We start from the raw sequence: 27,323 nt of genomic DNA on the forward strand, positions 1-27,323 counted from the left end.
TGCTGGGCCTAACAACAGAATAGACTAAGCAAAAGAAAGGATCGGTAAACTGGAAGATGGATCAATAGAAACAAATCAGATTAAAGTCAAAAATCACTCTCCCAGAAAGGTGGAAAATGTGTAAGACACACAATATATGGTTAAAACCCCAACATATATGTAACTGGTGTGCCAGAGAAGAGAGAAGAAAGGTAAGATAGACGCAGTATTTGAAAAGATACTTCAAATATAAGTGTTCTGGGGCGCATGGGTGGCTCAGCGGTTGAGCATCTGCCTTCAGCTCAGGTCATGATCTCAGAGTCCTGGGATGGAGCCCCACATCGGGGTCCCTGCTCAGTGGGGAGCCTATTACTCCCTCTCCCTCTGCTCCTCCCCCTGCTCATTCTCTCTCTATGTCTCTGCCCTCCCCCTCTCAAATAAATTTAAAAAATCTTAAAAACAAACAAACAAACAAACAAACATAAGCATTCCAAATCCTAGAATATTCCAAAATAGTAGAGGAGGTGTGGGGGGGTATGGGTGAAACTGGTGAAGGGGATTAAGAGCATACTTACTGGGACACCTGGGAGGCTCAGGGCATGACTCGGGTCCTGGGATCGAGTCCTGCATTGGGGTCCCCACAGGGAGCCTGCTTCTCCCTCTGCCTGTGTCTCTGCCTCTCTCTCTCTCTATGTCTATCCTGAATAAATAATAAATAAAATCTTTTAAAAAAAAAGCACTCTTACTGTGATGAGCACAGGATAATACATAGAATTGTCGAATCACTGTATTGTACACATAAAATTAATATAACACTGCACGTTAACTCTACCTGAATAAGATACACATACACACACAGGGGGAAAAAAGAAATGAAGAAAAAAACAAAGCAGTAACAACAACAACGGAAGTGGAGCCATAGACTCAAGAATATCCATCCCCTTCCCCTGCAACAAGAAACCCATAAATACACCATAGTACAAAACAAAGAGAAAATCTTAAAAGCAGACAGAGTAAAAAGATTCTTTGTTGCCAAGGAGGTAATACAATCAGCAAACGCTTCAACAGAAACAGTGAAAGCCAGGAAACAATGGAGCAAACTTCTAAAGTGCTAAAAACAACTGCAGGTTTAGGATTTATAAAGAGCAAAAGGAACTTGGGAGTGACATCAGCAAGACGGCAGAGTAGGGGACAGCAGGCTTTGTTCCCCACAAAAAAACGACACACAGCTATCCTCAAGCAGAAACAGCCCTGGGAGGGCTCAGAGGTCCAATAAGAACCTACAGAAACGCCATGGAGCAAACATGGAAAATACCCACGGAGAAAGACGGCTGGGGACACTGGCTTGGCTACGACGTCTGAGGTGGCTGGGAACAGACACCAAGTGGGGTCTATGAGTGTCGGCCACGTGGCCGTGCCATCAGGGTCCCCAAGGGCTGCCCTGTGGGGACAGCAACAGCCTCACACCACGTACCAGACTCAGTTCTGACATGGAGGCCTAAGTGTGGAAGGTCAAGCAAAGCCACTTCTGGAGGAAAACAGGGAAAAGTATTTTCATGACCTTGTAATAGATTTCTTAAACAGGAACAAAAATTCTTTTTTTTTTTTAAGACTTTATTTATTTATTCATGGGAGACCCAGAGAGAGGCAGAGACACAGGCAGGAGGAGAAGCAGGCTCCCTGCAGGGAGCCCGACGTGGGACTCGATCCCGGGACCCCGGGGTCACGCCCTGGGCCAGAGGCAGACGCTCAACCGCTGAGCCCCCCAGGGATCCCAGGAACAAAAATTCTTAAGTCTAAAGGAAAAGAGGCAAAATGACATCTTAAGAGTGAAAAGGAAACCAGAGCGGGAGAGGATACCTGTCATTTTCCTCTCTGGCAAACAACTGCTATCAAGAAACGAGGGGCACTGGGGTGCCTCATTCGGTTAAGTGTCTGAGTCTTGCTCCGGTATTGATCTCAGGGCTTACGAGGTCACGCCCATGTTGGGCTCTGTGCTGGGCAGGGAGCCTATTCATTAAAAAATATAATATATATGAGAAAAGTCCTACAATCAGTAAGAAAATAATAAACAACCTAATAGAAAAATGGACAAGGCACTTGATCTGGAATTTCACAAAAGAAGAAATACGAATGATCAATAGATACCTGAAAAAATGTTCAACTTTATTAGTCATTAAGGATGTGCAAACTTTATTTTTAAAGATTTTATTTTATTATTACTATTTTTTAAAATTTATTTATGACTGACACAATGAGAGAGAGAGACAGAGAGAGAGAGAGAGAGAGAGAGGCAGAGACACAGGCAAAGGGAGAAGCAGGCTCCATGCAGGGAACCCGACGTGGGACTCGATCCCGGGACCCCGGGGTCACACCCTGGGCTGAAGGCGGCGCTAAACTGCTGAGCCACCCAGGGATCCCCCAGATTTTATTTATTTATTTGACAGAGAGAGAGAGAGAGAGAGAGAGAGAGAGAGACCCAGAGGGCATGGCGGGGTGGGGGTAGCCACAGGCCCCCTTGGAGCCCAGATGCCTGCCGCGGCCTCCGTCCCAGGCCCGGGGTCATGCCCCGAGCCGAGGCAGCTGCTTTGCCCCCTGGGCCTCCAGGTGCCCGAGAGATGCCATCATCGTCCCTCCCGAGAAACAAACCAAATTGTTAAGTCTGACACGATCAGGCCTCGGGGCGGGTAGATCGGTGCAGTCACCTTCAGCGACAGGCTTGACGTCAGGGAACCAAGTGAAGATGCCGGGGCCGCGGGGCAGCAGGTGCACCTGCGTGTGCACCCCCGGGCCGCGGGGCAGGGATGACCCTCCAGCCCGAGGACCCTCCCCACCAGCAGTCGGACCAGGACGCGAAGGACCCCACGGCCCCCAGGGATGGGCCTCAGACGCCACGGGCCAGACGTTCAGAGACACGGGGACGAAGCCTCGGGTCACTTCGGGAGAGAAGCGTGACGCAGCCTGAAGGAAGGCAAGGAAATCAGAGGCGCAGGCTTCATGACCAGGGTCACCTGAGCTCAGGGGTGGAAGGCTGAGGCCGGGGGTCAGCTGGGGGCAGCTGAGGGTCAGCCGGGGGCACTGTGGCCCGCAGCCCACAGAGGCCCTGAGCGCCTGCTGCACTTCATGGTCGCACCCTATGACTTGCAAACACCACTTTCTATTCAGTAAAATCTGACACATTTAAACCTCTCGTGTGTCACAGGCTCGGGGACTTCTGGGGGCCGCCCCAGCCCAAGGATCGAGGAGAGGCCACTGAGGGGCTCCCTACCCCCAGCCACAGCCCAACGGCGGCGGCGGCGGCGAGGGTCCCCCAGCACAGCTGCATTCCCGGCCCGGAAGCCCACGGCCACCCCCTGCAGAGGACCTCCTCCTCACAGTCCCCGAGGACACCCACCCTCCTACTCTGCTCCCGCGGGCAGACGGCAGGCTGTCAGGTGTCCTTTCCGAGGAGGCGCCGCCCTCAGGAACTCACCCAACCCAATGGCCCCCCAGGGACTCCGTCTCCAGAGACCGTCCCTCGGGTTTTAGGGCCTCAACATCCCAGTCCGGGGGCGCACGACGGTCCCGTCTGTAGCAGAGCCGGCCGGACCGGCTGGCAGCCGCCTTCAGCTCATTGTCATCACTCCCGGCTCGGCCCGGCAGGTGGGGCGGCGCCGGCCCACAGGACTCACGCGCTGTGGGGGGGCAGCAGGGAGAAGGCAGGAAGGGCCCAGGTCCTCCCCTCAGTTCCCCCAATGGGACTGCGGGCTCTTAGCCCTGGGGGCTCCGAGGGCCACCGCGTCTGAGCCCCGGGGCTGCTGGCGGGCACCTGCTCCAAGGCCCAGCCGGTTCCAGCGCCCGCGCCGTCGCCCAGTCGCCCGGCCCTGCCCAGCCACGGCGTACGGGGGACACGGTGCTTCTGTGCCATTGCTTTCGGGGGGCATTTCCTGCCAAAAGAACCGCTCCCCGAGACCCCCTCGGCATGTGCGGGGATGCGGCGTCCGCACACGGGCTTGGGAAGAGCTGCACGTTCTAAAGCAGAGAAAATAGAAATCCTGCCAGAAGCAGCTGAAGACAGGTAGGGATGGAGACGGGGACCTAGGAAGCTTCTGCTCTCGGCCTCAGAATCGGGGTTTCGTAGGACAGATGGCCGGGGCTTATTCACAACCCGCAACGGGCAGAGCCGACCCGGGGAAGCCAGGGCCATGGCTGAAATGCACGGGGCAGGTAAGGATCGGAACCTCCCGAGGGCTCCCAGGACGCTGGTTGTTGTCCGTGCGTCCGTGTGTCCCGGGAGGCCGTGGAACCCCAGCCCCAGCCCCCAGCAGGCGGGACATGCCCCAGAGAAGCGCTGCTCTCAGGAATCCTGATAGTCCCACTAGCAACAGTAGTAAGTAGTAACCAACTCATATGCAGCCGACTGCAGGTGGGTTCTAAGCGCATTATTCTGCCCATTTTCCAGGTGAGAAGGCCGAGGCTTGGTGAGGATAAGTGACCAACCGAAGGCCTCAGGACTGCAAGTGTTGAAGCTCTCCGCCGGGCGCCCCTGCTGCGTGCGAGGGAGGGGAGGTCGGGGTCTAGACACCTTCCACGGTCACATGGGTCCTAACCCACCCGAAGAGGCAAGATCAGCAGCGGTGGAAATGTGGACCAGGACCTCCGATGGGCTGGAGGGGAGAGTGGCCGGCAGAGCCGGGGGGAGGCCCTGGAGGACGTGTGCTCCCATGCGTGTACATGACGCACGTGCGCCCACGTGCACCCAGGTGATCCCCAGCGGCAGGCGGCAAAGTCACAGGGAGCACGAGCGTGCAGGTGGCTCTGGGGGCAAGGCCGGCAGGCTGCTGGAGTCCCGCGCTGCCCACTCCCGGGGCTACGGGCGCCGGGCCGGGCGTGTCACGTGGGGTGGGATGCTCCTAAATTCAGGACTCTGGGAGCGAGGCTGTCCCTCTCCGAACAAGCAAAGCCCCAGGCAGCTCAGAGCAGCTCGCCGCTTCCTAACAGCCCTTTTGAAAAGGTCCCGGGGTCTAGAGTCCTTGACAGTCCCAGGCCCGTCTCCATGACATCCTCGCTCGCCCCGCTGGGTCCCACCAGCATCCAAAGGGCCTGGAATTCTCCCCGGTCACAGAGTGGAGGCCGTGAAGCTCAGGTGAGCCCAGAGAAGGAAAAATGGCCCAAACCCTCCTTCTGTGCCACAGAGGGGACAGGCTTTGATGACATGGGCTCCCTTGCTCAGCTCAGGTAACCAGGAAGTGTGTAGTGGGCATGTGCACATGCACTTGCTAAGTACCTGCTATATACCCACTGCAGACTTGCTCAGCAGGGCTAGGCCCTGAGACGAGGGAGTAGACATCAGTGAAGGACCCTGGCACCCACTTCGGGGTCGGCCAGCCTCGGCTCTAATCCTGCCTCCACCTTCCAGTTGTGCTGGTAACAAATTCCGTGACCATGGCTCCCACCCAGTCTGAAAACTGCAGAAATACCACTTACTTCATGGAATTATCGTAGGGACCAAAGAGTTTGTGTGTATGAAGCACTTTTCGCCGCGCCTGGTGGACAGGAAAGCCCTAGCTGACGACGGCCCAGGAATGGTCGCCACATCACGCCGAGCCGCTCCTGCTCTGGAGCCGGGGTGCTTGCCCTGGTCAGCCCGTGCCTAGCAGGTGACGTGAGACGGAGAAGGCAGCTGCCCCTGGGTTGGGGAATCCCAGGGAACGGGGCTGCCTACCCCTGGCCCCGGACGCCTGAGAGCTCACTGGCCAACAAAGGGAACAGGCTCTTTCAAAACCTGGTTATGGCGAAAATAGATGGGGACCAGCTGCTGGAGCCTGGGGAAGCCAGAGCCAGCGTTGGGAAGGCAGTGCTCCTGAAGACGGGGTGGGGGCCCGGCCCGCCCACCCCCCCCAGGGCCTCAACCTCCCCATCTATAAATGCAGAAGAGCAAACCATAGGCTGACAGGAGCCAAGGCTGAAAATCTGAGGTCAGGGCCCTGAGGCCACGGAGGCGGAGCCAAGGTGGAGAGAGGGTGCGGGGCAGGCGAGTTAGTGACCCCTCCATGTGCGCAGCTGCGAGGCTTGGCACGTTAGGAATGAAAACGGCCCCCGGAGGAAAAGGCCCTGGGCCTTGGAGGCAAGTCCACCGCCCCCCCCCCCCACCCCTAGGCAGCCGTCCCCACGGGGTGGGGAAGCAGGGCCAGCACGCAGGCCCCGGGGCCCCAGGCGGAAGGCCGAGTTCCCACAGCCCGCTATTCGGGGAACGCGGCAGATGGACCTGCCCCAACTCCAGGGAAACATTTGGTTCCTCGTTTCACACCAACTCACTGGAGAAGGATGGTGAGGGGGGCCCAGGGAGAGACTAAGCAGGAGAGGAGGGCAGGGAGGGGCTGGGGAGCCGAGCCAGGGCACCCAGCCCGGACTTCCTGAGCTCCTTTCAGAGGCCTTGAGCAGCAGGTGACAAAATGCCACGGCTGGAGGGGACCCTCTGGAAGCCTGAGTCGGATCTCCCTGTTTTACTGAGGGGGAAACTGAGGCCCCTGGAGAAGTCAGCATAGCACAGTGGAAAGGAACTATGGAGTCAGAGACAGGGACTCATCATTTAAAAGCTGTGTAATGAATAAAATCTGTAAAAAAAAAAAAAAGTGGGGGCCCCAGCGGGCTCAGCGGTTGAGCGTCTGCCTCTGACTCAGGGTGTGACCCCAGGGTCCTAGGATCGAGTCCCGCATCGGGCTCCCTGCATGGAGCCTGCTTCTCCCTCTGCCTGGGTCTCTGCCTCTCTCTGTGTGTGTCTCTCAGGAATAAATAAATAAATAAAGTCTTTTTTTTTATTTTAAAAAGAAAAAATAAATAAAAACAAGCTGTGTCGTGATTCGATGAAGGCTCCTTAATTTCTCTGAGCTTCACGTTTCCCCTTTGTGAAACGGGGACCCTGCCTTCACCCCACGTACTTGTGAGAGAAGCGTGGGGCAATGCTCTCGGTAGAGACTCTGCGAAGATCGGCTTCGGCTCTCGGGGCCACACGGGAGTCCGGAGCGGAACTAGGAGCAGGACACAGTCGTGCCGGCTGCCGGCCCAGTGAGGTGCCGCGCGTTCCTCACCCCGGCGCGGAGACTCAAAGACGAGACAAGCCCATGATGCGCCATTAAGGGTGGGGAAGGGACGTCAGAAGGGATCTTCTCATGGCCAAAGCATGGGAATGTATCACCACGGGTTCCATTCTGGGAGCTTATTTAAGTGTGTGCCTGGAATGGATTAAAGGCTGGGAGGGAACCAAATGTCATCCCAATGACCCGTTCAGCCCGCGGATGCTGGGATCCAACTGGCCAGACGCATGGCTGCTTGTACCAACCCCTGACCCTCGCCCCCAAAAGAAACAAATATTCATTCATTCAGCAAACACTGAGCATGTGATCCGCCGGGAGAAACAGGTTTTCTAATTAGCCTTGTGTCGTGAAAAAACAGCTTCGGAGATATTAAATGAGTTAAAGGTCACACAACTAGCAAGTGGCAGAGCCGGACTCAGTGTCACCTCATGTGTTTACTCCGTGCCGTCTGCACCTCCCGATGGAGAGAAAGGGGTAAGGCTGGGCAGCAGGCGATGTCCCCCGTGGTGGACAGAGACAGAGGGCTTGGGACAAGGTTGGGCTGGCCCCTTCCTGAGGAAAGAAGTAGCCCTCGGAGGCCGTCTTGAGACCTCATTCCTGGAGCCACCGAGCTCTCTCTGGGTGCCGCCTCGCCCTGGGCAGGAATCTGTCTACATGGGTCCCTTAATGGGGCCTCTCCCTGCAACATCCTCAACCTCCGGGAGCTCGCCTGGGCTGCCACACTCATGTCCCCATCCTGAGTCCAGAGGGACAGGCAGAGAAGGAAATTCAGAGCCTGAGGACGCAGACACAGTCCCCGGCTAATGGGAGCCCTCGGGGAGCCCCTCACTTGTTAGGGAAGATGCACCTCTCTCCCCAGCGAGCTCCCAGGATGACAGAGTGATGGAAAACGACGACAACGACAACGGCACTACTGCTGCTCTCAGGGAGTTCCCAGTCCGATGGAGGAGACAAGGACAGAAGGCCAATTCAATAATGATAACGGAGCCAAGTTTGTTGAGTAGATACTAAATACGAACCCATTTAATCTATACAACAGTTCCACGAAACAGGTCCTACTTTTTACCCTTTTAAAGAATTAAAGGTCACACAGCTCGAAAGTGACAATGCCAGGATTGAAATCCAGGCAGTCTGGCTCAAGGGTCTTTCAAGTAAAAGACCAAGAAAAAGCAAGCCACTGAGCAGTGCTCGGCAGGCTGGGAAACGTTGACAACTGTGGATTCCAGGTGCCGGGCGCCCATGGGTCTGGCCTGAGAAGGCTGTCTAAGGGGCATGGTGTCTTGGGTCTTGCTTGGAACTAAGGGCCCAGGGACAAGGTTCCAGAAAGGCCTGAAGCAGAGAGCAGGATGGAGGAGCCAGGATGGGGGCAAGAGAAGAGGAAGCCCTGGAGGAGGGAGACCAGGAGCACCCGCAGACGGCCAGCGGACCCGCCGTGAAGAGAGCTGGCCGCGGGCAGAGGAGCCCCAGAGCGGAGGGAGATCTGGGCAGAGAGCACAGGAGACATCCAACCTGAAGCCTTCCAAGGGAAGGTTCTGCAGCACCAAACGGGGGGGGGGGGGGGGGGGGGGTGGAGCCTGGGCAGGGGCGCTGGGGAGGAGACCAGGAGCCCAGCCACACTCTCCCCCACCCCAGGCCCAGCGGGGCTCTCCTCGGCTGCGGAATAACTGATCATGAGCTGGGCTTTGGCCCGAGCCGGCTCCAAGCTCCTGGTCCTGGCATTACGACTTCCCAGCTGCCTACCCTCTCCGGGCTCTGCATCCTCATCTGAAAAATGGTGATAACAGTGATTATCATGTGGGGATTACTGTGAGGATTCAGTGGGATACAGTTTATCTAGAAAGGGCTCGATAGGTAATGATCCAGGGGTTATTTAAAAGTTTAATTTCCAAACATTGGGGGATTTTCTAGAAATTTCTGTCATTGGCTTCCAACGTAATGCCATTGTGGCCAGAGCACATGCTCTTTGTTATCAGTACTTGTAATCTATTGAGACTTTCAGCGGCTCAGCACATGGTCTGCCTCACTCGGGGCTCCGCGTGCTGCTTATTGTTACAAACGTCAGCTGGAAAATCGATAGAATGAGCAAAGTCTTCTGTTTCCATATTGATTTTCCCTACTTGTTCTCTGAATTACTGACGGAGGATTGTTGAGATCTCTAACTAGGGCACCTGGGTGGCCCAGCCCGTTAACCATCCAGCTCTTGATTTCGGCTCAGCTCTTGATCTCAGGGTTGTGAGTTTTGGCCTCACATTGTGCTCCATGCTGGGCATGGAGTCTGCTTAAAAAACAAAAATTTCTGAAAAACTGAAATCTCTAACTAAAATTTTGGATTTATCTGGTTTTCCTTTCAGTTTTGTCATTTTTTTCCTTCATCTATTTTGAAGGTCTATTATTCGGTGCATAGATATTCAAAAATTAATATCTTCTTGATGAATTGATCCCTTGATGTAGGGTGTCTCTTTATCCCGAGTTATATTTCTTGTTCTGAAATCTTCTTTTTCTTATGATACTAATACAGCCACTCCACACTTCTTTTCTTTTTTGTTAAGATGTTTAAGTAATCTCTACACCCAACATGGGGCTCAAACTCACCCCAACTGGCTGAGCCACCCAGGCACTCCGACATTTCTTGTGATTACTGTCTGCATGGGATGTATTTTTCCAACATTTTACTCTCAACCTAACTATCTTTACACATTAAGTTCATTTCCTGAACTTAATAGCCTATAGTTGGATATCACTGTTTATCCAGTCATACTACTTACATGTAATGCAGTTATAGTTGGGAGTAAATCTACCATCTTGCAAACTGCTTTCAATTTGTCCCATCAGTTATCCGTTTTTTTGTCTCCTTTCTTGTCTTCTTCTAGATTAACTGAGTATTTTTCAATATTCCCATTTATCTCTGGTATTGACTTATTAGCTGTAGGTCTACATTTTATTTTTTAGAAGTTCCTCTAGTGTTAACAATATGCATCTTTAACTTCTCAGTCTACCCTCAAATAATTTAAACTACTCCACATATAATGTAGAAACCTTATAACGGTATAATTCTACTTCCCACCTCCCATTCTCTGTGCTGTTGTTCTCGTACATTCTACTCTTATATACCCTACGACACATGGTCACTATTTTTGCCTTAAATAGGCAACTATCATTTAAAGAAATTTTTAAATGAGGGGGTGGAGTGGAATCCTTTTCGTACCCGCATGTTCAGCACCCCTGATGCCCTTTGTTCTTTTATGGAGATTCAAGTTTCCATCCTGTATCATTTTCCTTCACCTAAAGTACTTCCTTTAACATTTATTATAGTGACTCTTTCCCGGTGATAAATTCTGCCGGCTGTTCTCTGTCTGAAAAAGTGTTTACTTCACTTTCATTCTTGAAAGATATTTTTATTAGGTATAGAAGACTTGGTTTATAGTTTTTCTTTTAGCACTTTAAAGATGCTACTCTTTTTTTAAAAGATTTTATTCATTTGGCACAGAGAGAGAGAGAGCACACACGAGAGAGAGACTGCGCGAGAGAGCACGAGCAGAGGGAGGGGCAGAGGCAGAGGGAAAAGCAGACCCCCCCTCTGAGCAGGGAGCCCAATGCAAGGCTCGACCCCAGGACCCTGGGATCATGACCTGAGCCGAAGGCAGACGCTTACCCAACGGAGCCCCCCAGGCACCCCTAAAGATGCTGTTCTATTGTCTCCTGGACTTCATAGTATCTGATGATAAATCAGTATTTTTTTTTTTTTTTAGCTTGATTCTCTTTTTCTCTGTCTGCTTCTAAAATTTTCTCTTTACCACTGGTTTTTGGAAATTTGATCATGATGTGTCTTGGTGTGGTTTTCCTTGTTTATGCTTTTAACGATAAATGATTTGGATCTATGAGTTTATAGTTTTCATCAAATTTGGAAAACTTAGGACCATTATTTCTTCCAACATTTTTTCTGCCCCATTTCTCGGACTTTAATTATAGGTATGTAAATCCACTTAATATTGTCCCATGAGTCAATGAAACTTTTTTATATATTATTTTCTCTATGTTTCATTTTGAATATTTCTATTGCTTTGTATTCAGATTTGGTGAATTTTTTTTGGCAATGTCTAATTTGCTGTTAATATGTAATATACTGAATATTTGTGTTCCCCCCAAATTCATATTTGAAGCCCTTGCCCCCAATGTGATGGTATTTGGAGATGAGGCCTTGGGGAGGTAATTAGGGCATGAAGGTGAGAGCCTTGTCTGATGGAATTAGTGACCCTTTTAAGAAGACACACCAGAGAGCTTGCTATCTCTCTCTGTACACGCGCACTGAAGAAAGGCTGTGTGAGTACACAGCAAGAAGGCAGCCGTTTGCAAACCAGGAAGAGAGCTCTCACCAGGACCCAACCTGTTGGCATCCTGATCTCAGACTTCCAGCTTCCAGAACTGTGAGAAAATAAATTTCTGCTGTTTAAGACATCCTGTCTGTAGTATTTTGTTGTGGGCAACAAAAGCAGACTAATACATAATCCTATTCAATGAAATTGTAATTCCTTTTTGTATCTTCTAATGCTCTCTTCATTATGTTCATGTTTTCCTTTAAATCCTTAAACATATTGAGCATATTTATAATAGCTCTTTCAATGGCCCTGCCTGCTAATTCTATCTTCTCTATCACTTATTCATGAGAGAGAGAGAAAGAGAGAGAGAAAACATGTGCACACAGGGGAGGGGCAGAGAAAGATAATCTTCAAGCAGACCCCGGTTGAGCAAGGAGACCAACCCAGGGCTCGATCTCACAAAATCTGAGATCATGACCTGAGCCAAAATCAAGAGTCATACATTCAACTGACTGAGCCACCCAGGCGCCCCTCTATCTTCCCTACCATTTCTGAATCCATTTCAATAGACTGATTTTTCTCTGTTTGTGGGTCACAGTGAAATAAAGTCTTTAGAGAAGACGAGAGTAATGGGGGCAATAGCACAGGGAGAGTTCCCAAGTTCCTACAGTTAACAGGTGGCAAAACTACTTGCTGTTGGCAGGGAAGACATTATTCATCACTCCCATCTAAAAGATAGAAAAATAAAGCCCAGGACAAGGAAGAGATTTGCCTGAAACCACACATCTTGGGACTTGGCGGAAGAGATCCTAACCCTATGCCCAACCACCTGACTTTCTATCTCAGGAGGCTCCCTTTGTATCAGTCTAGAGCCTGGGCCACTCCTATAGAAACATAGGAAAAGCTGGATGTCTGAGTTCCGAGAGGGGAATGCAGGGAGGGTCTTCCAGCACATTCTGGGAAAGGGTGGCTGCTGGGAGAGGTATTGGGGAGGAGAAGACAGAGCCAGGAGAAAAGCAAAGGCATCTCCACCCAGGCAGCAGCTGCTCCCAAATATGTCACAACTTGTCAAAGAGGCAGAAATAGAAGCTGTCCATGGAGTGGAAGGGGGTGGGGCAGCTTCTGAACCCACAGGGAGGGCCGAAGGCTTCTGAACCCACATGGAGGGCAGGATGGGGGGTGCTAGAGGGTAGGGGCTAGGAGGGGGGTAAGTCTGAGGGCAAGTGTGACAAATACATGCCAGGTAGTTCTAGAGAAACTGAAATGAGTCCAGAGGACCATGTGGTCACCTTTCAGTGAGATGAAGTCTGGGAGCAGCCGTGGATATGGGAAAAGGACAGACAGATTCCAGGAAACCTGCCCTTTCTAATCCTACAAGTCCATTCTTTAGGACCGGGCCTGGTCCAAAAACAACTCTCCGAACAGTCCTACTCTGACCCTATGAGCACTTCCTCCAGACCCACATGCTGAGTCAGAAAAGGAATGTTACCCCTCAAAGGGCCATTTGGATCATTCAGATCAGCATCTTGATTTGCAAACGGGGAAACTGAGACACGACAGCCACATGCCCCGACTCCTCATCCAGGGTTCCTTCTTCCACTTGCCCTTAACTTCCTCACAGTATTTGTTTTAATCCACAGCTGAGGGCACAGCTCACACAGGAATATGGATTACTCATAACAAATCTTCACCCATATTTCCAAAGGCCCCCGGGTTCACACGGCCACACACTCTGCTGAAACCTGGTCTGGTTATTTTTAAACTGAGCTCCAAGCTTTGCGTCCACCAATCGCCTCCCCGTGACCCCCCACCCCCTGGGGACCCACTCCCTTCCGCCTCCAGGCCCACACCTTCCCCCACCCCAAAGCCAGAGATTCTTGATGAATGAGCCTGGCTCTGAGCTCCAGATTCCAGGCAGGGACGGATTTCCCAGTGGTTATCTGATGCTCAGTCCTCAGTGGAAACAATGTGTGGCCTCCGGAGGCCTAGGCCCCCTGCACCTCACCTCTCAGCTGGGGCTCCCATCTGCCTCGAGATCTCTCCTCCTGTCTCAAACCCCTAGACTTCCTCGTCTCCTTGGCCCAGTGACTCCACGTCTCCATGACTCTCCGCTCAAAGCCTAGAGCACCTCCAGTCCCCCCACAGCCTCCCGCCTGGAAAGCACGTGCTCCCATGAAGCGTGTTCCTCATGTGTCAGCCTCACGGAGGGAGAGGAGACACCTGGATTCGGCCCCAAGGCTTAAAGTCAGGCAGTGCAAGAGCCAACCCCCTTCCCACCTCTGACACCAGTGCTCCGTGCCCCTGGGGTAAATCGCATGCTCGGACTCTGGGCCGCAGTCTCCCGGTGTGTAGAGGGAAGGTGGACCAGTAACCCTTGGGCTGCCCCCCAGCTCTGACATCCTCCGGTCCTGTGATGGGCCCTCACCCTGCTGCCAGGCTACTGCTCCCCAAATCCTCAAATAAGCTGATTTGTTCGCCACATGCACATGCGTCTAGGTCCTTGACACGTGCACACATTGCTGCCACCCAAGCCCCACCTAGTTCTCATCTACAACACCCAGAGACCCAGGATAAGAAAACAAAAGGTGGGGCCTGTGTGGAGAACCCAGAGGCCCGCACCCTTTCCAGACTGTTCTTTTTGCTTCTCCATTGCCAGACACTTGAGACTCCAGACGGGGAAACTTGCTTTGATGTTGGCCAAGTGATGTGGTGGCCCGGGTCAGCCCACCTGTGAGGTGGCAGAACAGGAAAAGACTAGGAGTCAGGGAGGAGGGCTGGGTGTGTAGCCAAGGTGGAAGGAAGGGCAGACCAGGCAGCGAAGGGGGTTTGGGGCATTTTGAAACCCAAGGACCGCCATGCAAATGAGCTCAGCCCAGCATGCGAATGGACCAAATGGAGTGGAGACGGAGCAGCCAGCGGGGCTGGAGCACAACCGGGCAAGGGCTTCCTCTGGAGGGAGCAGGACGGCTAGGGGAGGCTCAGGTCCGGCAGGGGCCCCGTGTGCCCAAGCCGGCAGGGGTGGGGATTAGGGCCCGACGCCCCGCTGTCAGGTTAGAGCTGATGGATCACGGCTGGTGGCGGAGCACAAAGGCTGTTCTGTGCTTGGCACCAATGTGTTCCCATCCATCAGAGGGCAGCCTGCGTGGGGCGGACGACTGTGCAGGGGAGGGAGGCCAAAGCCCTAGGCGCCCTGCGCTGCGCTGCGCTTCAGCCAGGAAAGAGGAACACGGCCGGTGGAGGAGCAAGCCCCCCACGAGGGCTTCGAGGTCAGGGATGCCCTCCCTCCTGGGAGGCTCCATGCCCCACAGCTGCGCCCGGATGCAGGCCTCGGGCCACTCACTCGGACAGAGATACACAAACACATGGACGGACGGGGATTTCATGAAACCCAGACACGTGAGATGGCCCCAGCCTCCCAGCCCTGCCCTCAGCTTTCTTTCGAAGCGAACATTACACACGCACGAGGCCACACTCACAGCCCGGCCTGATGGCAGGAGGACTGGACCCAACCCCAGGGACTGGCAGGGAGGGGCTCCTGGGAAACTGGGTCTACCCGGGAAGGAGGAGGCCGACAAATGCTTTCTCAGGGTTACGTCTGGGTTACGGTAGGGTGCCCTCGCATTACCGCGATGACAGTGAGTGTCTTCCCATCACGCTCCGCCGCTCGCCGCGCCACACCCCTGCCAGCTGACGTGCACCCTCCTGGCGGCGCCCAGCCTCCCGCTGACCGGGCTGCTCCGACCCTCGCCCCGGGATGAGGGCAGCGAGCTCTCTGTGCAGCGTCAAGCCCCGCCGAGCCCGGTGGGCCCCCTCCCACCTTCACAGACCCGTCGGGACCCCGGGCCGTCCAAACCCTCTCCCTGAGCCCCCGCCCCTCCGCTCCCTCCCCCGAAATCCCACCTGCTGTCCAGCCCGGCTGCCCGCTCCCCTGCAAGCCTCCGCCTTCCACAGAGACCCCGACTTCGGCAGTTATGACTTTCTCGACTGAAGCGCCCGGTTGGCGAGCCCACTCGTTTGTCATCGATCCCGGCCCCCATGCTTCCTGCTGCGTTAAAACAGCTCCCTCTTACACTGCGATTCACCATCCGCGTGTCGGAGTCCACGCTCGCCAACTAGAGAGTAAAGATCCTAGAAATCACAAGCCCAGCTTCCCTGCTTCCTTTTTTAGAGGGTGCGAACGCACCGCCGAGGGGCAAGGCAGATTGTATCCCAGAAGCACGAAACGATGCAATGTGTCCGTTTCCATAGTAACTTCAACATCCCTTCTTCTCTCGGGGCTCATAGGGATGGAGTGTAAACTGAGGCAAGGTTTTTCTTTTTCCCTTGCTTGGCGGGATGCGTGTTAGAAACAGCAATCCTCCTTCAGCCTAGCTGGCCAAAGTGTGGTTGGAACCCAGAGCCCCCGAGCGGCCGCCCTGGGAAGGCCAAGAACCCAGTGAAGACCTCCCCGATCCCCCTTCAACATGCATGGGGGTTTGCAGTGCCCAGTGGCAGCCCCGCCTCATCTCTGTTCCCTGCCCCAGACAGACGCCAGCCTTTTCCTGGCTCCTCACCATGGACCGTGAGCGGCAGGGAAGCCGGGTCCCTCGGGCTCCACTGGGTCCCACCTCCCCCGGGGGGTCGTCTCTGAGTCCCCAGCGCCATTCCTCCTCCCCGTACTGTCCTTACCCTGGTTGGAACTTCTAGCCTCAATCTCAGATGTCAAGTGGAGGGGGGATCAGACTTAGTTCAAGAGTTTCTAGGGAAAAGAGTGGGACCAAAGAATGAAGAAGGGGGCACATTGCCGCCCAAAACCCAAAAGGCCGCCCTGTGCCAGAGGGACAGACGGGGAAGACAAGGTTCACTCGGTGGGGAGGGGGCGGGGTAGCCTGTAAGTCCTGATGTTGCTTTGCCCCCCACCAGCCGCGTGGAAGGGAAGCCCCTAAGGTCCCCGCCCAAACACCGGGGAGTCCTTCCTGCCTCCACTTCCGCCCTCGCCGGAGACCTGAGGTTGTTAGATGTCCAGGCCGCTTTGGAAACCCACTTGCGTCTGCGGGTTCCCTCTAATCCCTGGACACCGAGCCCCCCGAGCCCCAAATCTGAAGCCCTCTCCTGCTGCTGACTGCTGGGGCCTGGGCCAGGGCTGTGCCCGCTGACTCCTCAGGCCCCCTCCAGCCGACCCCGTGCCCCTTGTGCCCTCCCCTTGCCCCCACCCCACTTCTCTGGGGCTGGCAGGGACGGGGCAGGCGGGCCGCCCAGCCCCGAGTAATTGAAAGGAGCAGATGAGAGGGGAGCGTGTGTCCTCCCCCACCTCCCCTGCCTCCTGGGGGCCGCAGAGAAATGAAAACTAATCGAATTACAGCAACGGCCTCCCTCCCGGTGCACAGGAGCCGCCCGGGCCGGGGCAGGCGGGCTGGCCGGGCGGGGGCTGGGGAGAGGGCAGGGGAATCACATCTAATCCACTGTAAACGTCTTGATGTGCAGCAACAGCTTAGGGGGGGCTCAGGTTTCTGCGGCATCGGCTATATTTATCTCTGGTTCCATGCCAGCGGGGAGGGTTTAAATGGCACCCAGCAGTTGGCGTGAGGGGCTGTAGGAGCTTGGGGGCCGGTGGCAGGAGCAGGTCCTTTCCGACCCCATGGAGCTCTATGAGACGTCCCCCTACTTCTACCAGGAGCCCCACTTCTATGACGGGGAGAGCTACCTGCCAGTCCACCTGCAGGCCTTCGAGCCGCCGGGCTACGAGCGGACTGAGCTCAGCCTGAGCCCCGAGGCCCGGGGGCCCCTCGAAGACAAGGGGTTGGGGACCCCCGAGCACTGCCTGGGCCAGTGCCTGCCGTGGGCGTGCAAGGTGTGTAAGAGGAAGTCGGTGTCGGTGGACCGGCGGCGCGCGGCCACGCTGAGGGAAAAGCGCAGGCTCAAGAAAGTGAACGAGGCCTTCGAGGCCCTGAAGAGGAGCACCCTGCTCAACCCCAACCAGCGGCTGCCCAAGGTGGAGATCCTGCGCAGCGCCATCCAGTACATCGAGCGCCTGCAGGCCCTGCTCAGCTCCCTCAACCAGGAGGAGCGGGACCTCCGCTACCGGGGCGGGGGCGGGCCCCAGCCGGGGGTGAGTGGCTGCTGGTCCCTCGCAGCTGCCCCGGGGGGGTGGGAGGCCGGTGCCCGCGCGGGGCCGGGGGGGGGGCGATGCTGCAGCAGGCGCCGGGGGGGCCTAGACACGGCGGGGGCCCCTCGGCAGAGCCGGGCTGCCCAGCTAACCCGTGTCCCTTTGTCCTTCAGGCCAAGCTGGGGGCGGCGGGGGGACCTGGAGGCGGGGGGGGGGGCGGGCGTCAGGAGGGAGGCGAGGGTGAGTCCGGAGCCGGCCTGGGTGGGGGCGAGGGTGAAGGGGGCGTGTGGCCCAGCGCCCCGCTTGCTGCAGCCGCGTCCCTCACCTCTGAGGCTCCGGAAAACCAGGGACCCCTTCGGCTGGGTGGCCTGGGAGGACAGGGCCACGGCCAGAGACGGGGGGCAGGAAAGGCCCGGAGGCAGGGGGCGTGTGGCCAGCGGGGGCACAGTCTCCGACGAGGCCCTGGGGCCCACCCCCCACCCCGCGGCGGCGACAGAGGGACGGAGGGACGCCAGCAGTGGCCGCGCTCTGACCTCGGGCTTCGCGTCCTGCAGGTGCCCAGTGACTGCAGCTCCCACAGTGCCTCCTGCAGCCCCGAGTGGGGCAGCACCCTGGAGTTCGGCCCCAGCCCCGGGGGTGAGTGAGCCCCGCACCCCTCAGCCCAGGCCTCTGCCTCACTTCCCGCCCCAGGCCTCTCCCTGCCGAGGCTGCCTCCCGAGGCCCAGGAGCCGGGGAGCCGGGGAGCAGGCCAGGCCTCCTGCCCCTCCGCGCCCGGCGGTCCCCAGGGTGCACAGGCGGCTCCACTCACACCAGCGGGGAGGTCACGGGCGGGGGAGGGGGGTTGGGTGCTCAGCAGGCACACGGACGTACACGCACACCCGCACCCCCTCCCTGCAGGCCCGGGAAAGGCAGGGCCTGGGGAGCAGGAGCCCCGGCTCCCACCCAGCCACCATCCTGGAGCACCCATGCCACTCCGAGGGCCCCGTCACCCCCGGGTAACACCCTCCCGTCTCCCCGCAGACCACTTGCTCGCCACCGACCCCTCGGACGCCCACAACCTGCACTCTCTCACGTCCATCGTGGACAGCATCACGGTGGAAGACGTCTCTGCGGCCTTTCCGGATGAAGCCATGCCCAACTGAGGGCGCCCGTGAGCGTCCCCCCCTACCCCCCGCTGGCCGCAGACGCCTTCCTAAGCCGGGCTGTCCTGATGCCAGAGAGCCAGCCCGGGGCTGCCAAGCGCCAGTCTCCCCCCCCCATCCATATAAGGCCAAGTCACCGTCCCCCCAGAGGGGTGGCCGCTCTCCCAGCTGACTCCTGAGGGCAAGGAGCAGCCTGTCTCCAGGGAGATAAGCAGGGACCAGAGGGCCCCTCGTGTGCCCCGTGTGTGCCCCAGGTCAGGGGCCAGACTCAGGAGCTCCCCTTTGTTCCTGATGCTCCACCTCCTCCCTCGATAGAGACTGCGAGAGGCGAGCTGGTCCTGACCAGGACGAGCTGTGCGCCTCCCGCGCTTGTCCCTCCCGATGCCAGCGGCTGGGCTGGGCCTGCCCTGCACTGGGAGACAAGGGAGGGGGACGATCCTGCTCCTGGGTCCCGGGGGGGTGGGGTGGGGCAAGCTTTGCAGTGAATCCTGGGAAACTTCCAGTGGTTTCATGTCTTGTGTTTGCGATGCTGCCATCTGACCAAGGTCTCCTGCGTACGAGTTGCCAGGGACAGGCAGGGAGGGGGGCAGGGGTCTTGGGTGATTTCCTTTCTTAACTAAGCATCGTGTGGTTTTGACATTGTTTTGTAATTTTTTTTGCTAACTTATTTGGATTTCTTTTTTAAAAAATGAATAAAGACTGGGTGCTAGGAGAGCGTCCTGTGTTGATGTCGGGGGGTGGTGCCCGCCAGCCCGGCCGTTCCCCTCGATGGTGTAGACACAGCCCCAGGGTGGGGAACTCCCAGGGCCTGCACCTGGTGGGGCTCTGAGAGCAGCTGAGGCAGCACTTTGCTGGTCCCACCAGCTGCTGGGAGCCCGGCTCCTTACAAAGGCCACTGGGTGTGGCCCACGGGGTGGGTGAAGGCCAGACCCATGGACGCCTCGAGACCTGGAGAAGGGCCCGGCCGGCACTGGGGGCCCCCCTGGTTCGTGGACACTAGACCGTAGACCGTGCACCGGGTATATGAGCTCCACCTTAAACCCCAGGACCCGTTCCCTTCCACCCATGGGCATGCCCTGTGCCCAGCTCTCATCCCACAGCCAGCTTGCAGAGTGATGGATGGGAATTTGTGGGTCTCCCGTCCCTCACCCCTGCCTCTCCTCTGGCCTGAGGGTCCAGGAGCCCTGCAGGGGGGAGGTGAATAGGTCGGTGTGATTGATTGGGGTCAGACGCCGTCACGTCCGTGCAGGCCACCCAGTCTTTCCTCTCTGCATCCTGCCAGGCCCCTGCCCACGGCTGGAGGATGGACGCGGTCATGGGTGCAGGGGCAGGGCCCCAAAGGACAGTCAAAGGGAGGGAGGCTGGGCTTGTGTTCATGCGCCGCTTCCTTCCAATGACTGGCCGAAGGGAGGAGGTGGGGGAGGGCGGGGAGTGAGAATACAAGCTGAGGCTGAATGGACTGCGCACGTCTATGAAAGTCTTACTAACTCCAACTGCTTTAGGCTGAATTTGTCTGATTTATTGCAAATTATAAGTTTGAGAATCATTAAGGAGTCTGGGGATCCAGAGCGTGACACGGTCCGGCCCCCACTCAATTCTTCGGGGCCCCCGATGGTGGACGGGAGCCAGTTTTACCTCCCGCCGGGCCCCCGAACCCGGGCCTCTGTGCGTCCATCAACCAGCCGGGCCCTGTGCGTCCATCTGCCCCATGGTGGGAGCTTCTCCTTGAGCTTGTGTCATTGGGTTTACAGTCCCCCGTCTTCTTGGAAGGACAGGAGGACACCCGCGTCCTGTGCACGATGGAGCACCCTGGCTCGCTGCCCTCGGAGCCGAGCAGAGCCGCGAGCTGGTGCAGATCACATTCACCCCCCAATGGCTGCTGCCAACACTGCATGTGCCACGGGCCCGGCTCCCCTCAAGCTCCCCTCCGCTGCCCTGGCATCTGCCCAGCTCCTGGGGGGATACGATCCCTCCACCTGCCGTGCCCTGGTTCTCACCGGAGGGCTCGGGGGAGCCCAGGACCCGCGTGTCCTCTCCACCACGCAGCTGATAGGCTCGGGAGCCTGGGCCTGCTTCTCCCGTTGATGGTTCTTGTTGCGTCAAGTGGAAACGAGGGCTCATACTCCTCCTCGGTAAGCGCGGGCCGTCCTCAGCGTGGCCCTCAGGTCCACGGTCCCCGACCATTGGCGGGGGAGGGAGGCGACTGTCTACCCATTTCTTCTTATTTCTCCTTTGGCCTTTAAGTCTGTAAGCGGCAAAATAAATAGATAAATAAATAAATAAATAAATAAATAAATTAATTAATTAATTAATTTTTTAAAAAGTCTGTAAGCCGCCCACCAGAGCGACAAGTTGCTGGCACCTCACAGGTGTGACCGGCAAATTGGCCACACGGAAGCCTACCCTCATTCATTGTTTGCACAGAATAAATTGTCACCAACGCCCTGGGCCTTTCCTAAAATGAACGCTTTAGGCTTCACAATTAAATTACAGGTACTAAGACTCCAATTAATGAATAATGAGCAGTTGTTCTTCAGGGAAATTAGCTTCAATCCGGTCTCCAAGGGAAGCGCCGGCGATTAAATCGAGCCAGGTTAACCCGGTGTTACCTGGTGCGGGACTTCAGGGAATCCGCTAGAACGAAAAGCGAGGAAGTCCAGTGTCGCGCGTGAACAGGACGCTCGTCCCGAGTGACGGCAGCGCACCTCCCAGGCCATTTTTTTCTTCGGCTTCTATTCGTTGCTTGTTTTTTTTTTTTTTTTATAAATTATTTTTTATCGGTGTTCAATTTGCCAACATATCGCATAACACCCAGTGCTCATCCCATCAAGTGCCTCCCGTCAGTGCCCGTCACCCAGTCACCTCCACCCCACCCCCGCCCACCTCCCCTTCCACCCCCCGCCCACCTCCCCTTCCACCCCCCCTAGTTCGATTCCCAGAGTTAGGGGTCTCTCATGTCCTGTCTCCTGACTTCTAAGCTCATCTATTGGACAAACGGGAAAATCTTTTCAGTGCGGCTAGTGCAGCGGTAGCTGGACCACCGATGGGGCGGTGAGGGGACAATGGAGGGCGAGGAGAGGCCCCCCCTCAAATCGGGTATCTGTGCAGGGATGAGACCCCATCACCAACGTCCCATCCCTTGGACTTGCCCGATGTCCAGCTGCTGGGCTCCAGGCTCAAGCTGAGGCACCGGAGCCCCTGAAGGACCGAAGGCTCTGGGGTCAGCTGGGGTCTCGGCTGAGGACTCACAGTCCAGGCCCGGGTGGGAACCCCAGGTCTCCGCCCCATGGCACGTCTGGCCGGGCCTCACCCCTCAGCCTCAGACAACGGCCAGACAAGACCCTTTGCCTCTCGTTCTGCTCAGAACATCCCTAAGGGAGGCAAAGGGAAGCGATCTAGGAGAGAAACCTAGGATCTGTCTTTCCTACAAATGTGGATGGAGCATGATGTTGGGGGTCTCCCCTAAAGTTCAGCGACTCCCATTTGTACATAAGCTTATCCCTTCCCCATTCCCCATCCCAGTGGATGGCAACACTGGGAAACGGTTTTCAATCCCAAAAAAAAGTTTTTCTGGATCCTTCCGGATCCCGTCTTGTAGCTCATCACCGAGCCTGGTCACTTCCACCTTTGGTCACCGGGCGGGTGGGAGCCCCCCAGAGGCTCGGAGGCACTAGGCTGCACCTTCCCGCTCGGTGCCCTTCCAGGCTCGCAGGTGCCTGTGTGGCCGCCGCCAGCACCAGAGCTGTGGACCCCACATCCTGTACCTCCAGTGTTGGGGGCACTGGTCGCCTTGGAAAGGATACGGTTTGTTAAGCTGCCCTCCAGGAGGCCGCGGTTTAAGTGAGCAGAGGAAACCGAGTCCGAGGATCACAGGAGCCAAGTACCACGGGAGTGTGGGTCCGGGGGGGCAGCTGGGGGCTCGCGCTCACTCGGGAGAGGAGCAGCCGCCCCCGCAGGCAGTCCTGGCGTCAGGGAGGACAAGCCTCGCAGTCGCAGCCGAAGACCTGGCTCTGGAACCTGCATGTCTCCAACCAGCCGTGTACACTTGGCCTCACGACTCGCGTCCCGCAAGCTAAGGGGAGAACACGTCAAGGGCCGCGAGTGTTGCCCAAGCCGACGCGTCGAGCGCTTCAAGCGTGCCCGGTGCCCAGTAGTTCCTTGTGACTTCTGCTTTACAAAATAATAACCCTCGTGACACTCGTGAGATAAGGCTCATTCGTTTGCTCACTCACGTGTGTCCACCCAGGGACCTGGAGACCAACACGACAGACCCAAGGGGCTTCCTCACAAGCAGAAAGGGCACCTGGCACGGGAGGGTGCAGGTCCCAGGGAGCAGTCGCCGCTTATCTACTTCTGCGGGGAGGCTGGGCATGCCTCCCAGGTGATGCTCCAGATGGGTCTGGAAGGTTCGCGGCTGCAAAGGCAAGAGGTACCCTTCTGCCTCCTGGGGATGGGACTAGCCACCTCATTGAGCCCAGGGGACTGAGACGGGCGAGGGGCACCGGGGCCAAGTCTCGGGGGAGGAGGGCCTGTGTTCGCGGGCGCCGGGGCTGCTACAGTGAGAGCGAGGGGCCATCTGAGCCGATGCCCAGGGAGCCTCGGGGAGGCCATGGGGAGGGCGGAGCTGGGCCAGGCCCCAGAAAGGAAGAAGGGAATACAGGAAGCCCGGCTCCGGGGCTCCTCCTCCTTTTCCTTGACTCCCTTGGCACAAGCAACCCGAACACCAATCCTCCTCCATCCCCTGGTCCTGTAAGTAAACCGGCTGCTGTGCTCCTTCTGAACCCTAAACCCGGGTGTTTGCTTCCCAGAGGAGAGCAGCCCTTCCCACCGTGGAAGAGGCTGGACTCTAAAGTTAAAAAAAAAAAAAAGAAAGAAAGAAAGAAAAAAAGGCCCAGAGCCGTGTGTAGGTTGTTTTAAAACCAGGTTGTTTATTGGTACGTACACAGCCACGCTCACACTCACACCCCACACCCCAGCCCTGGCGCGCGGAGCCAGTACAGTACTGAGAAGGGGACCAGCATGACACGGGGCTGGCGATGGGGGTTCGGGTCACTGGCGAGTCTCCAAGTAAAAACTACGTGGACTGTGGGGTGAGGGGCACACCAAGCTGCAGCCTCCCATCGCAGCACACATGGGTTCTCCCGACCGCCACCGCCCTGCGGCCCCTCCCAAGGCGCCCTGAAAGGACCCAGGCACGTGGCCGACCATGATGGGGCCGGGGCCAAGGCCAAGCGTGCCAGAGAAGCTGGGACTGGATCTCCCACTCGGCCCATCAAGTGTCCCTGCTGCAGCTAGGCGTCCCTGTGGCCCCCACCCCCACAGTCTCAGGAGCCTCACATCCACCACCCAGGGAGGGGCCTTCTCTCTCCATCCACCACGTTCTCTGCTCGAGAATGAGCAGCTGCACTTGCAACAGCCTGAGGGGCAGGGAGGGCGAGGACGGGGAGGGTAGCCCGCTCTGCCCCACCCCGGGGCCACCCCTCCTCTACTGAGAAGGAGCAGGGGGCTCTGCGCCCTGGCACTGCCCCGGCTCTGCACGCCTCTGGCCAGGGGGCTCTGGCCCACCCTCCCACCTGCTAGCCAAGCCCCTGCTCGAACCCAAGTCGATCGGGTTGCACACCAGCTGCTCGGCCGCCTGGAAGACGGCGCGGCCCTGGCACCTCCCCAGGAAGCACGCTCCAGCCCCTTTCCTCTCCTCTCGCTCGGATGAAGCCCTGGGTCCCATCAGCTCCCCCCAAACCTGGGTCCCAAACACTTCCAGGCATTCTAGCAAGATGAGGAGGTGGGGAAGGAAGAGGGGTTTCTTGGGCGTGACGTTCCGAGCACGCTGGGACCTGGACCCCCAGCCCTGGACACTACCGTGCTGCTGGGGAAAGCGATGAAAAGGACGGGAGTTGGGGGGGGGTCTCAGGAATTTCTGGAGGAGGCAGTCCCTGCCCCCAAAGAGCCCTGAATGAGGGGTGGGTGATTTAGGGCCAGGTGGGAGAGCGACGGCCTGGAGCAACTGGGCTTCCTGGACCTGGGCTAGGGCTCGCTGAATGGGACGCCTGGCCTCCTCCCGAGAGACCAGGGGAACAGAGCCTCAGGCCACCTCTCCCAGGCCTGGTTCAAGGTCAACGTAGATTTTTAGGGTCTGGGTTACTAAAGGGGCGGACAGTAGGGGCGGGAACTGGGAGCAAAGTAGGCTCTGTGGGGTAGCTCTCTTGCCCCAGAGCCAAGCCCCCACGCAAGCCCAAGCCCCAGCCCCACCCCAAGCGGCAGCTCCACCTGCCGGTCCCCTGGCATCTGGGCCTGAGGCGGACACAGGCCACCGGCTCGCCCTCCAGCGGGCGGGCGGCACCTCTCACTGGGCGGCAGGCCTCACGGGTTTCCCATCCTTAACCCTGGCTCAGAACTCAGGGCCCCATTTCTCTCCGGTTCGTCCCCAGGTCACGTTGGGGATGGATCCTGGGCATGCGCCTGGAGTCCCCGCTTAGCCTTCCTGCCCCAGCCTCACCGTCCTTCCGCAGCCCCTCCCAGCCGGGCCCCAGGGAGGTCCTGGAGCCAGGAGCTGTCCTGTGGACAGACGGGGAAGGCCGGGAGCGCCAGAACCGGGGGTCCCGCAGCTGTGACGTGCCTGGGACCCGAAGGCCCCAGAGCCTGAGCAAGGCAGCGCCTGGAGGGCCGTCCCCGGGCCTGCCACAGGTCCCGGTCTCCGGTGGGGTCGCAGTTCAGGCCAGCCTAGGCCCAGAGGGAGGGTGAGGTCACGCCCGCCCCAGGCCGCTGCGTCCTGCGCCTTTTGCAGAAATCCCCAGCAGGGACGAGCCGGACGCCAGCCACGGACACCAGCCACGGCCACGAGAGACTTACGGAGGGCCCACGGGGGGACTCGGGGTGGGAGGCCAAGGGGGTCCAGGGTGTTCTGAGATCCAGGGCCGCTGGAGTCACGGAGACTGGGGGCCGCGGCAGGGCTGGAACGGTGGGAGGGCCGGGCCAGCTGGGCCTGGGGACCCCAGCGGGGACAGGCCGAGACCATGGCTAGTCCCGGAAGGCGGAGAGCATGTGACCGTAGAGATAGTGGGAGCGAGCTGAGAGAAAGAGAGAGAGAGATAGAGAGAGAGGCATTGCGTGGTGAGCGGAGCCTCCTCCCAGGCGCAGGTGCACGTGCCCAGCTTGCAAGCAGGTGCCAGGCGGGGGCGGCGACAGCGAGTGGGGACGTGAGGGGGGCAGGCTGCACGTGGTGGGGAGATTGCGGGGGAAGCAGCAGCGAGCAGGGGCCGGCGGGGAAGGGGGCGGCGGCGTGTGGCCCGGGCTGCCCACTTACCCCATGCCTCGGGCACACCCCGCGGGGGCTGGGGCGGGAGGGGGGGGTCAGCAGGAGTAGGTCCGGACCGTGGAGGCCTCCAGCCTTGGCGCCCCCACCGTCCCGGCTGGGAGAACACAGAGCGGCGGTTAGTGGGCGCACTCGGGGTCGGGGTGGGGTCCGGGGTGGGGTTGAGGTCGGGGTAGGGGTCAAGGTTGGGGTGGGTGTCGGGTCAGGGTCAGGTGGGGGTCGGGGGCGTGGTGGGGTTCAGGATGGGGGTCGGGTTGGGGTCCGGGGTGGGGTCGGGGTGGGGTTCAGGGTGGGGTCAGGGTCCGGGGTGGGGTTGCAGTCGGGGTGGGGGCCGGGGTGGGGGGTCAGGGTCGGGTGGGGCCCACCCGCCGGCCCGGGGGCAGCGTTAGTGCAGTGGCGCCCGCAGGCCCCAAGGCCCATCACTCACCCTCGGGCGTGACCTTGGGAGGCGGCGCGGCGGGGGGCTGCAGGGGCCCCAGGGTGGCCACGCGGAAAGCGGCGGGGAGCGTCTCTGCCGAGGCGCCGAGCAGGCCATGCGGCTCTCGCGGCCTGAAGCGCTTCCTCCAGGACGGTGCTCGGCGGAACACCTTGTCGTCGCCCTATCGGGACACGGGGGCTCAGTCCCCGCCCACGCCCCTGCAGGGTCTGTAGGATGAAGTCGTGGCCCAGGTGGGGGTCCCCGCCGCCCGGGGATGCCCCCCCCCCACTGCAGCTGCCCTGCTGCCCCGCGACCCCAGGCCCAGGCCCCGGGCGCCCACCGCTGTCTGACCAGCCAGCTCGGGTGAGTTAAGGGGCCGCTCTGAGCCTCCCCATGAAGTGGCTTTTCTCTACCGCTTCCCCCGCCCCTTCCCGGGCTGCCCGGCCTCAGAGGACCAGGTGAGAGCACCTGTGAGGGGTCAGGTGCGAGGCCGTGGGACCAGGCTCGTCCAGAGGGAGAAGAGGTGTGCAGCCCTCTGCCGCCTGCCAGCGCCTCTGAACCATCTGCCAAAGGGCACCCAGAGCCCTGGCCTGCGGGATGGCCCTGTGCACGGCCCCCTCCCGCCCTGCAGAGCCCTGTGCATGGCCCCCTCCCCACCCTGCAGAGCCCTATGCACAGCCCCTTCCCCCCCCTTTTGCACGGCCACCTCCCCACCCTCTGCACGGCTCCCTCCCGCCCTGCAGAGCCCACTCCCACCCTGCTTGGCAGCCGTGCCTCATCTCCCCATGCCCCGACCCCAATGGAGACCCACCCGTGTTCTCAGAACCGGCGCAGGCAGAGAGCTGCCAGAGGCGCAAGGGCCCCGCAGCCCGGCCCAGTCCCAAGGCCAAAGGCCCCTATGACTCCTGGCACCAGGTACGGCACGCACCGCACCGTAGCGTCGTGTTTTCCTGTGCTTAGGTTATTTCCCTGAGCTTTCTCTCCACGTCCCTCCA

General features: G+C 58.4%; 2 protein-coding genes across 13 annotated transcripts in view; one reads left to right on the forward strand and one right to left on the reverse strand.

Moving 5' to 3' along the window:
• The first annotated feature begins 16,925 nt into the window (after positions 1-16,925).
• On the forward strand, positions 16,926-19,297 carry MYOG (myogenin). Of its 2 annotated transcripts, none has more exons than XM_038541749.1 (3): positions 16,926-17,459; positions 18,011-18,092; positions 18,477-19,297. In XM_038541749.1, exons 1-3 carry the CDS (start codon positions 16,989-16,991, stop codon positions 18,596-18,598), a joined length of 675 nt encoding a protein of 224 aa, XP_038397677.1. In that variant the 5' UTR covers positions 16,926-16,988; the 3' UTR covers positions 18,599-19,297. The 2 variants fall into 2 exon arrangements, with proteins under 2 accessions (XP_038397677.1, XP_038397678.1); XM_038541750.1 differs by having other exon boundaries at positions 16,926-17,342.
• A 4,205-nt stretch (positions 19,298-23,502) lies between these two features.
• Positions 23,503-27,323, reverse strand: part of PPFIA4 (PTPRF interacting protein alpha 4) — a 46,694-nt gene continuing 42,873 nt past the window's right edge. For 6 of the 11 annotated variants that reach the window (XM_038541825.1, XM_038541828.1, XM_038541832.1 and 3 more), the window contains 3 exons: positions 26,338-26,509; positions 25,902-26,007; positions 23,503-25,665 (listed from right to left, as the gene is read on the reverse strand). In XM_038541825.1, coding sequence (XP_038397753.1) covers positions 25,949-26,007; positions 26,338-26,509 — 231 coding nt within the window. In that variant the 3' untranslated portion in view covers positions 23,503-25,665; positions 25,902-25,948. Of the gene's footprint in view, positions 25,666-25,901; positions 26,008-26,337; positions 26,510-27,323 lie in introns of those variants that run through there. The other 5 variants (XM_038541830.1, XM_038541827.1, XR_005361772.1 and 2 more) reach the window with 3 other exon arrangements.

Source organism: Canis lupus, chromosome 7 (genome assembly GCF_011100685.1).
Source record: "Canis lupus familiaris isolate Mischka breed German Shepherd chromosome 7, alternate assembly UU_Cfam_GSD_1.0, whole genome shotgun sequence".
NCBI classification, from domain to species: domain Eukaryota; kingdom Metazoa; phylum Chordata; class Mammalia; order Carnivora; family Canidae; genus Canis; species Canis lupus.

What these genes read in the sequence shown, in the direction of transcription:
- MYOG (XM_038541749.1), top strand. Translation starts at nt 16,989, where the DNA reads ATGGAGCTCTATGAGACGTCCCCCTACTTCTACCAGGAGCCCCACTTC. An exon ending in GGGGCGGGCCCCAGCCGGGG is followed by an intron (nt 17,460 to 18,010) that starts GTGAGTGGCTGC and finishes CGCGTCCTGCAG; the next exon opens with GTGCCCAGTGACTGCAGCTC. An exon ending in GTTCGGCCCCAGCCCCGGGG is followed by an intron (nt 18,093 to 18,476) that starts GTGAGTGAGCCC and finishes GTCTCCCCGCAG; the next exon opens with ACCACTTGCTCGCCACCGAC.